The sequence below is a fragment of the Ranitomeya imitator genome, chromosome 2, assembly GCF_032444005.1.
Source record: "Ranitomeya imitator isolate aRanImi1 chromosome 2, aRanImi1.pri, whole genome shotgun sequence".
Taxonomy (NCBI): Eukaryota; Metazoa; Chordata; class Amphibia; order Anura; family Dendrobatidae; genus Ranitomeya; species Ranitomeya imitator.
This window is the reverse complement of record NC_091283.1, coordinates 774,123,437-774,134,525: the sequence shown is the minus strand read 5'-3', so window position 1 is coordinate 774,134,525 and position 11,089 is coordinate 774,123,437. Positions and strand designations below refer to the sequence as shown.

The window sequence follows — 11,089 nt, the reverse complement described above, 5'->3', positions numbered from 1 at the left end:
GGTTTTGGCCTACAAATATAAAGGCAAAAAACTCCCCAAATATTCAATGTATGCATGTGGTCTTAAAAAAAACCTGCAAATGATAAATCAGAGCTTCAAGTTAGATTTGTGAATGCTACCCAGAACACAATGTTTTGTATAACTATCACATCAAAAAGGTATGTCAGCAAAAAAAATTAAATTAAAAAGTACAGTAAAAATCTGACAAGCAGTGCTGTAAATATGTCCATACCCTACTCCCAGCAATTACACCTTAGTGTTTAATAATACTTTATTATAGGTAACAAAAACTATACAAATAATTTGACAATAAAGTCTCTTAATAATCTTAGATCCAAGGTAAAGCTATAAATGTCCATTTCCGTGTTGCTTTAGAAGCCATTAGTGATACAATTCTTCAATGAAAATATCTGTAAACACATTTCTTCACTACAAGCCTTGTGCTCGTCTCAGCACCTTCACAATGGGTAAACGTATTTCTAGGAGTGTTATATAGACTTTTTCATCAGGTGTAAGATTTTTTGGAATCTCAATCTCTCAGCGATATCAATACAAGTTTCTCCTGCCTGTGAAGAAAAACCAAAACAACAGAATACAAGTTATGTACCATATGTATTTCTCACCCTAATCCTATAAGGAATGACCCACCAAATATGAGCACAGACTAGGAAATTCATATTCTCAGCAAGTTTAATCGTTTACTATACACAGAAGCACTAACATTGTAATGAACATTGACATCAGCGTCCACCAACACTGGGTGGTTCTTTTTAATGGATTTCTCTGGAAAATAAAATGCTGCTTTTTTTTTTTTTTTTTTATTACATTACCCCCCCCCCCCCCCCAAGCCTCCTAAAATCCAACATATTGATACATTTTAGAAAAATTAGACAAGATGTGAGAATTTCAGACAGTAACGGACAACAAATAGTTTACATCCAAAATTGGTGAAAAATTCCTAAGCCCCAAAATGGGTCAAACTTTTCACTTTTTCCATAGTGCTCATGAATAACTGGAAAAAAGGACAGATTTATTATAACTATTTTAAAACTGGTTTTCCATACTTCTTCTGATAAACTATTACTTTAAACCGGGTCATAGATGATACAGAGTTTGTGGGCTAATTATTATTACCTTTACTTTTTTATTATTATTTTGGCATTTGCACCTTTTTGATATTTTTTTCTTTAGTGCACACAAAATTTACCATTCCCTTATAGCATTTTTTTTAAATCTAATTTGTGCCTTTATTGTCGGTTCATGTTTCGGTCTGTGAAAGTGGGTGAGGTGTGCATTTCCAAGGGTTTCTAGATTAATTTTATTTTTAAAAAATGGCAAAAAAAAAATTTGGGCAATACCACTCCACTGATTACGTAGTGTCTAACTAGGTCCTAAATTAACATTTGCTTCATGTCGGATTTGGTTATAATCCCACAGTGAGCTTTTGGTGATTTTTTTGCTGTTGCAGTTTTTTAGCACCATTTTTGCACCTATTAAAAGGTAACGTAATACTTAAAAACAATAAATAAATAAAAAGATTGTTATTCCTCTCAGCAACCTCTGGCTTTTAGTCATAGGGGTGTAGTGGCATAGTGAGCAGTGGTTGTAACTGTGCCCTGCCTCTGACTGATAGCCGGCTCTACAGTTCATCAGTGTTGACTCGGCTGTCAGTCAGTGGCGTGGCATGGTTACAGCAGACACTCACTATGCACTGAGCGGTGACATAGTACGAGGCCGCAGGAAGGAATAAAGTTAATTACCTCCCGGCAGTGGGGCTCTCAGTGCAGCTTCAGAACACAAATAACCAGTAGTTTAACCCCATATCACAGCTTAATAGCGTATTTTTTGTTTGTTTCTTTTTGTGTGTGTGTTTTTTTTTTACATTGCTGCTTTTTTTTCTCTAGTTGGCATGTCATCTAATGCAAATCTACATTGAACACTCAGTGTATTTGCAGGAGAAATTGACATGTTTTTCCAACAAATTTTTATTGGTTTTACACATTTAACAAAGTTAAGGGTAAAGGGTCCGGGAAAAATAGGATACATGGGATAATAGGGAAAGAAAGGGGAAATAAAATACAGGACTTCCATACTTTAACATACTGTAGCTTACTCAAATAGAACCAGGACAACTGTCGCTTACTCAAAAGTCAAATATGGTTCAAAAGGAAAAATAAATACCTCCTGGGATGTCTGGAATCACCTTTAGGTGTTCCTATGACCTTGTGGGGGCAAAGTATGGTTCAAAAATATCCTACAATTGAGGAATAAATGAAGAAAAGTCTTTCTGGGCGTTCAAATAATAGAGTCATTATGTTCAATAAGGTGTTTGTTTGTAGTATTTCTTCATTTGGGACGAAGATCAGATTTGGACTTAGAGAGGAGTCTGTGGGAGTCCATGGAGGTTATTATGCCTACACCTATCAGGAAGTCAGCTCCCTCCGCCAGAGATGAAATATCGATCAATTTGGATGCAAATTTAATTTTTAGCGTAGAGATCTGAGACCAATTGTAAGGTATTTCAGCTTTACGGAGTTCTCAGATAGTGGACTGAAATAATTTTCGCTTTTGTAATGTTTCTTTAGATAGGTCTTTGAAAAAGACCAAATGGTTATATGGAGAAGAAAGGAATTTTGGCTCCTTTGGTATATTTAGTAAAGCATTTCTAACCCAGTTGGGGTAGAAGGAGGCCATGACAATCGATTTCAGATATTTTTGAGTCATCATTACTAGCAGTATTTTTCACTGAAACTAGGAGGACTTTACATATGCTAATCATAAATCATCTGTTGCTTGGATATAGTTTATCAATGAGTTGTTGTTGTTAGAGTGCCCTTGTAATTTTTTCTGATTTGTTGTGATTTGATTTGGCTTAGTTTTTTGCTTAAATTTTTCATAAAATTCATAGTTTTCACTACTAGATTTGTGTTCTGAGGAAGAATATGACTCTGAAGAATAGATGTCATCAAGGGTCCTATCACCTGAAAAAAGTCACATCTATTATCAGATGAATCTATATCGCTATAAAACTCCCCAAAATGACCATTTTCCATCTGTCCTGATGAGTTAATGGATTCATCTGATTGGTAGGAAACACATTTGTCTGTGTTGGAGATATTTGTTCTTTCTTTAACAGATTTAGCAGAATAAGGAGCTATATTCTGAAACTTCCCTTTAAATTTTCCCTAAATTGTAATCTCTAGTATTGTATGAGGATTTAGAAGGGGATATTTTTTCAGGTAGAGAAATCAGATGCAGATCAACACCCCCATCATCAGATAAAATTTTGGCCTCATCTGTCTTTAGATAAGATGATTCTTTGAAAGATCCATCTCCTGTGATTACCTGGTTATACAATTGTTTTGTATGTGTAGGGTTCCCCTTTAAATACTCTGTGTTTTTATGGCTATTATGTAAAGAAGTAGAAGTGGCACCATTCTTTACATTAAGTGATGGTTGATGATTTTTATTTTTTAATATCGGTATTTGCTAACTGCTCCATATGAATGGACACAGGTGCATCATGTCTCAAATTACTTCTTTGATCTATGGGAGCTGAAGAGATCCCCCCACCGTGTGGTGTTAATGCCGGCGATTCTCCTTCCTTTCTCCTCTGCATCGTCATGTCTGTGATCACTTCTTTGGACACGGAGAGCTGAGAAGAACTCTCCGTGCCTGTGCAGCGCTGAAGATGGTGGATCACCATCTTTTTCTGTCTGCTGCGTCATACCTTGTGAGAACTCCGCGGCTCCCCCGATCCTCTTCTTATGTCTGTCAGCTTGCATTGGGGTCTCAATAGGAGCGAGGATCTCCATCTTCTCCACATCATCTCCTGCTTCCTCCTTCCGCTGTGTCACAGCTCCAGCAGCCATCGCGATCCCTCGGTGCATCTTCGGATATCTGTCAGCTGGAGCTCCGGAAAGGGCGGGAGTTGTTGCCGCGTCGCCATTTTCTCCTCTCCGCTGCATCATCATTGCCTCAGAATCTCCCGCGCTCCTCCGGTTTCTTTGCAGGACAGCATCAGCTGATGTCTCGGAGAGTGCAGGATGTTTTATAACAGATGTCTTACAGGCCATATGACTGTTGTGAAGCTGTGACTCTGGTTTATTGCAGGGATCCATATTGTGAGGCAAAGGCTTTGTCACCTTTACCTCAGATGAGAGCAGGCTTTCATTAGATCTTCCCCCAGGTGTCCCTCCGTTTTAATAAAGGGATTTTCTTGGTTGAATGTTCTTTCTTCTTATAACCCAGTCCAGGCATGTTTTAGTAGATTTTTTAACCAGGTATTCCACAATTTAATACGGGAATATTAGGAGCTGCGTAAAAACACGTCTGCTCCTGTCTCCCGCAAACCAAGCCCCCGAAATTGACATGTTGTGGATTTGAAACTCGCACCGCAGGTCAGAGAGTTTCAGGTATGAGAGAAAACCAAAAAAGTTTGCTGAAACTCCGAGACACTGAGTTTTTGACGCAGTGAAATTATGCAGTGTCAAAAACTGAGGCTGGAAATAAGTGGAATAGTTGAAATGTCGTTTATTAGTCAACACGTTTGGTTTACTTCGAAGAACCACTGACTGATAAACCGCAATTTTACAATTCCAGTCTTACTCTTCTCTGGGACATTGGCTGCGCAGATTTTTACCCACTTGTTTCCAGCATCACAAGTATCTGCAAATCGTGGATCTGCAGCAGCCCCCATTTCTAAGCTGATATAGGGGTTGTGAATGTCACAATTACCCCCCAAGTCAACATAAACCGTTTTTATCTCCTGATTACCACTCAGATAACGCCCTATTGCACTTATTGTCTCTCGCCAAAAGCTCATTGTGGGCTCACAACCTAAAAATATTTGATTCCTGCATACGATTATACAATATTATATACTTTTATTACTCTAATTTTTAAATTTGTGTTTCTAATTATCATAAGTAGGAAAAATAGCAGCACAGTCTGAATATTGTACGTGCAATACTTTCACAAGCAATCAAGCCAAACGGCCTCCAAATTTAGAAAAAAAAATTCAAATGGAAGCAGCACGCTAATGGAAATAAGTGAAAAAAGTGGACTTTAATCACACAGATACATGTGATGTTTCAGCTCCTCATTTGACGCCTTTCTCCAAGTTTCTCTTCTTGATAAGAAGAATAATTGTACATAAATTGTTATTTTAATCCAAATGCATGGAACATTTTTTTTTCAAGCTTACTTCATTTTTAATGTGGGGATCGGCCTTGGCTTCCAGCAGAATTGGTACGATACTTTGACTCTTCATCTTGCATGCATAATGGAGGGCTGTGTTTCCCTCCTGGAAGAGAGCAGGAATATAGGAATAAATATGAAATAAATAGGCATGGTCTACAATAAATTTATCTATTGTTATATTATTATACACAACATACTGCACATTGAAATCCTGGATTTGTGTAATTGGGTGGACACGTTGGGTCCTCCAGAGCTACAGAATTTCTTTGTAGCCTCTTATTGCTCTGCTTAATACAGTAGGATACTGAATGTGAGATAGCTATTGAATCTGAATTTTCCTAATTTGGCAACTGTCTGACAAAATGTGAAACTATAAAATATTAGGTTATTTGTACTGCATGGCAGTAACATGAAAACTACGCAGAATTGCTGTTGTCTGCTCATCCCATCTCTCAATTATATCCAAAAATGGCACCAGCAAAATCTATAGCTTTTCCAATCATAAAAAAGTAAACCCTCCTACATGTACATTGATGCAAAATTAAAAAGGTTATTGAATCTTGTAATGCAGCAAGACAAAAAAAAAGTATGCTGTGCAAAAGTATTAAAGCACAGTATTTTTTTTTTCATTGCTGGAGTCGCTTTACCAATCTGAGGTCTCTGACTGCAGTCTTATACTTACCTGCTGCAGTTTTCACTTTTTATCGGCAATGCTCCTCTCCTGCGGCACCATCTTGTGACCGCAACTTCTGACAGACCGGAACTCAGAGGCAATGGTCACAAGCTCTCAGTGTCAGTCTATGACAGCCAGAAAGAGGTCCTCAGACTTAGGGTTGAGTCAGACTGCCGTATAAGACCGGCGTCACACTAGCGAGTTTTACGGACGTATGAGAGGTGCAGAAAATACGGATTGCAGGTGGTACAATGATTCTCTATGCCCCTGCGCCTATCTGCCATATTTTACTGATCAGTGTTATACGGTCTTCTACGGCTGTAGAAAATCGCAGCATGCTACGTTTGTCAGCGTATTGCGCAAAAAAAAAAAAACGCCAATGAAAGTCTATGGGGCAAGAAAAATACGAATTACACACAGACCAACAGTGTGACTTGTGAGAAATACGCAGCGGTGTTCTATAAAAAAGCCGGCAATTCAGTGCGGTGTACAGTAAAATCACACTGACAGAATAGAATAGGAAGAATAAATGTCTACACATAGTGTATGTGTGTATATATATATATATATATATATATATATATATATATATATATATATATATATATACAGTGGGGCAAAAAAGTATTTAGTCAGTCAGCAATAGTGCAAGTTCCACCACTTAAAAAGATGAGAGGCGTCTGTAATTTACATAATAGGTAGACCTCAACTATGGGAGACAAACTGAGAAAAAAAAATCCAGAAAATCACATTGTCTGTTTTCTTAACATTTTATTTGCATATTATGGTGGAAAATAAGTATTTGGTCAGAAACAAACAATCAAGGTTTCTGGCTCTCACAGACCTGTAACTTCTTCTTTAAGAGTCTCCTCTTTCCTCCACTCATTACCTGTAGTAATGGCACCTGTTTAAACTTGTTATCAGTATAAAAAGACACCTGTGCACACCCTCAAACAGTCCGACTCCAAACTCCACTATGGTGAAGACCAAAGAGCTGTCAAAGGACACCAGAAACAAAATTGTAGCCCTGCACCAGGCTGGGAAGACTGAATCTGCAATAGCCAACCAGCTTGGAGTGAAGAAATCAACAGTGGGAGCAATAATTAGAAAATGGAAGACATACAAGACCACTGATAATCTCCCTCGATCTGGGGCTCCACGCAAAATCCCACCCCGTGGGGTCAGAATGATCACAAGAACGGTGAGCAAAAATCCCAGAACCACGCGGGGGGACCTAGTGAATGAACTGCAGAGAGCTGGGACCAATGTAACAAGGCCTACCATAAGTAACACACTACGCCACCATGGACTCAGATCCTGCAGTGCCAGACGTGTCCCACTGCTTTAGCCAGTACATGTCCGGGCCCGTCTGAAGTTTGCTAGAGAGCATTTGGATGATCCAGAGGAGTTTTGGGAGAATGTCCTATGGTCTGATGAAACCAAACTGGAACTGGTAGAAACACAACTTGTCGTGTTTGGAGGAAAAAGAATACTGAGTTGCATCCATCAAACACCATACCTACTGTAAAGCATGGTGGTGGAAACATCATGCTTTGGGGCTGTTTCTCTGCAAAGGGGCCAGGACGACTGATCCGGGTACATGAAAGAATGAATGGGGCCATGTATCGTGAGATTTTGAGTGCAAACCTCCTTCCATCAGCAAGGGCATTGAAGATGAAACGTGGCTGGGTCTTTCAACATGACAATGATCCAAAGCACACCGCCAGGGCAACGAAGGACTGGCTTCGTAAGAAGCATTTCAAGGTCCTGGAGTGGCCTAGCCAGTCTCCAGATCTCAACCCTATAGAATACCTTTGGAGGGAGTTGAAAGTCCGTGTTGCCAAGCGAAAAGCCAAAAACATCACTGCTCTAGAGGAGATCTGCATGGAGGAATGGGCCAACATACCAACAACAGTGTGTGGCAACCTTGTGAAGACTTACAGAAAACGTTTGACCTCTGTCTTTGCCAACAAAGGATATATTACAAAGTATTGAGATGAAATTTTGTTTCTGACCAAATACTTATTTTCCACCATAATATGCAAATAAAATGTTAAAAAAACAGACAATGTGATTTTCTGGATTTTTTTTTTCTCAGTTTGTCTCCCATAGTTGAGGTCTACCTATGATGTAAATTACAGACGCCTCTCATCTTTTTAAGTGGTGGAACTTGCACTATTGCTGACTGACTAAATACTTTTTTGCCCCACTGTATATATATATATATATATATATATATATACATACATACATACATACATACATACATACATACATACATACATACACAATCTATAATCTAACACTGGGAGCGTCACTCTGTCCAAGGCCTTTATAGACTGCGCAAGCGCCGGCGCAGTCTGGACCCCACAGAGTGACGCTCCCAGGAGATCGCGGTATGCGTAAGCACTGAATGCACACCGCGATCTCCAATGGATAGCAGGGACGCGCCAGGAGGGTGAGTATCAGCTATATTCACCTGTCTGTCCCGTTCCAGCGCTGCCCGCCGCTCTGTCCTCCGGGTCCTCTGCCTGTGACGTTCACAGTTCAGAGGGCGCGATGACGCTCTTTATGCGCGCCGCCCTATGACTGAACAGTCACAGCCAGAGGACCCGGAACACGGAGCCGCACGCAGCACTGGATCAGGGCCAGGTGAATATAGCAAGTGTTGGGGGCCTGAGCTAGCGGCGACTTCGGCACCTGACCCTAACAGCGCGCCGGTGTCCCCGCCTGCTCAGGCCCCCCAGCACTTGGCGCCCAGCGACGATAGGTGAGTATGGTTTTTTTTTTTTTATATATATCGCAGCAGCATACGGGGCATATACTATGGAGCATCTTATGGGGCCATCAACTTTAATGGAGCAGTGTACGAGGGCATATACTATGGAGCATCTTATGGGGCCATAAACCTTTATGGAGCAGTGTACAGGGGCATATACTATGGAGCACCTTATGGGGGCCATAAACCTTTATGGAGCACTGTACGGGGCATATACTATGGAGCATCTTATGGGGGCCATAAACCTTTATGGAGCAGTGTACGGGGCATATACTATGGAGCATCTTATGGGGGCCTGTTATGTTTGCTAATGACAGGTGTTATGAAGGCAATCCAGAAACACAGTGTGCTTAGCGATCAGAGCGCACACAGTGATCTGACAAATACCCAAAAATACAAGAACGAGCTCTGAGACGTGGAAACTCTGTAGACTGCACACCTGATCCTATCCTAAACACAACTAAAAGCGGCTGTGGATTGCGCCTAACAACTACCTAGGCAACTCGGCACAGCCTAAGAAACTAGCTAGCCTGAAGATAGAAAAATAGGCCTGACTTGCCCCAGAGAAATTCCCCAAAGGAAAAGGCAGCCCCCCACATATAATGACTGTGAGTAAGATGAAAAGACAAAACGTAGGGATGAAATAGATTCAGCAAAGTGGGGCCCGATATTCTAGGACAGAGCGAGGACAGTAAAGCGAACTTTGCAGTCTACAAAAAACCCTAAAGCAAAACCACGCAAAGGGGGCAAAAAAAACCCACCGTGCCGAACTAACGGCACGGCGGTACACCCTTTGCGTCTCAGAGCTTCCAGCAAAACAAAAGACAAGCTGGACAGAAAAAAAAGCAACAAAAAAGCAAAAGGCACTTAGCTATACAGAGCAGCAGGTCACAGGAACAATCAGGAGAAGCTCAGATCCAACACTGAAACATTGACAAGGAGCAAGGATAGCAGCATCAGGCGGAGTTAAGTAATGAAGCAGTTAACGAGCTCACCAGAACACCTGAGGGAGGAAGCTCAGAAGCTGCAGTACCACTTGTGACCACAGGAGTGAATTCAGCCACAGAATTCACAACAGTACCCCCCCCTTGAGGAGGGGTCACCGAACCCTCACCAGAGCCCCCAGGCCGACCAGGATGAGCCGCATGAAAGGCACGAACAAGATCGGAAACATGAACATCAGAGGCAAAAACCCAGGAATTATCTTCCTGAGCATAACCCTTCCATTTAACCAGATACTGGAGTTTCCGTCTAGAAACACGAGAATCCAAAATCTTCTCCACAATATACTCCAATTCCCCCTCCACCAAAACCGGGGCAGGAGGCTCAACAGATGGAACCATAGGTGCCACGTATCTCCGCAACAACGACCTATGGAATACATTATGTATGGAAAAGGAGTCTGGGAGGGTCAAACGAAAAGACACAGGATTGAGAACCTCAGAAATCCTATACGGACCAATAAAACGAGGTTTAAATTTAGGAGAGGAAACTTTCATAGGAATATGACAAGAAGATAACCAAACCAGATCCCCAACACGAAGTCGGAGACCCACACGGCGTCTGCGATTAGCGAAAAGTTGAGCTTTCTCCTGGGACAAGATCAAATTGTCCACTACCTGAGTCCAGATCTGCTGCAACCTATCCACCACAGAATCCACACCAGGACAGTCCAAAGACTCAACCTGTCCTGAAGAGAAACGAGGATGGAACCCAGAATTGAAAAAAAATGGAGAAACCAAGGTAGCCGAGCTGGCCCGATTATTAAGGGCGAACTCAGCCAACGGCAAAAAGGACACCCAATCATCCTGGTCTGCAGAAACAAAACATCTCAGATATGTTTCCAAGGTCTGATTGGTTCGTCCGGTCTGGCCATTAGTCTGAGGATGGAAAGCCGAGGAAAAGGATAGGTCAATGCCCATCCTACCACAAAAGGCTCGCCAAAACCTTGAAACAAACTGGGAACCTCTGTCAGAAACAATATTCTCAGGAATGCCATGCAACCGAACCACATGCTGAAAGAACAAAGGTACCAAATCAGAGGAGGAAGGCAATTTAGCCAAGGGCACCAGATGGACCATTTTAGAAAAGCGATCACAGACCACCCAAATGACTGACATCTTTTGAGAAACGGGAAGGTCAGAAATGAAATCCATCGAAATATGTGTCCAAGGCCTCTTTGGGACCGGCAAGGGCAAAAGCAACCCACTGGCACGAGAACAGCAGGGCTTAGCCCTAGCACAAATCCCACAGGACTGCACAAAAGTACGTACATCCCGTGACAGAGATGGCCACCAGAAGGATCTAGCCACTAACTCTCTGGTACCAAAGATTCCAGGATGACCAGCCAACACCGAACAATGAAGTTCAGAGATAAGTTTATTAGTCCACCTATCAGGGACGAACAGTTTCTCTGCTGGACAACGATCAGGTTT

General features: G+C 41.5%; 1 protein-coding gene across 1 annotated transcript in view; it reads right to left on the bottom strand.

Moving 5' to 3' along the window:
- Positions 1-253: 253 nt before the first annotated feature.
- ANKRD22 (ankyrin repeat domain 22) overlaps positions 254-11,089 on the bottom strand; it is a 62,027-nt gene continuing 51,191 nt past the window's right edge. Inside the window, exons 5-6 of the mRNA XM_069753508.1 lie at positions 5,207-5,305; positions 254-566 (exon numbers count right to left, since the gene is read on the bottom strand). Coding sequence (XP_069609609.1) covers positions 489-566; positions 5,207-5,305 — 177 coding nt within the window. The 3' untranslated portion in view covers positions 254-488. The remainder of the gene's footprint in view (positions 567-5,206; positions 5,306-11,089) is intronic.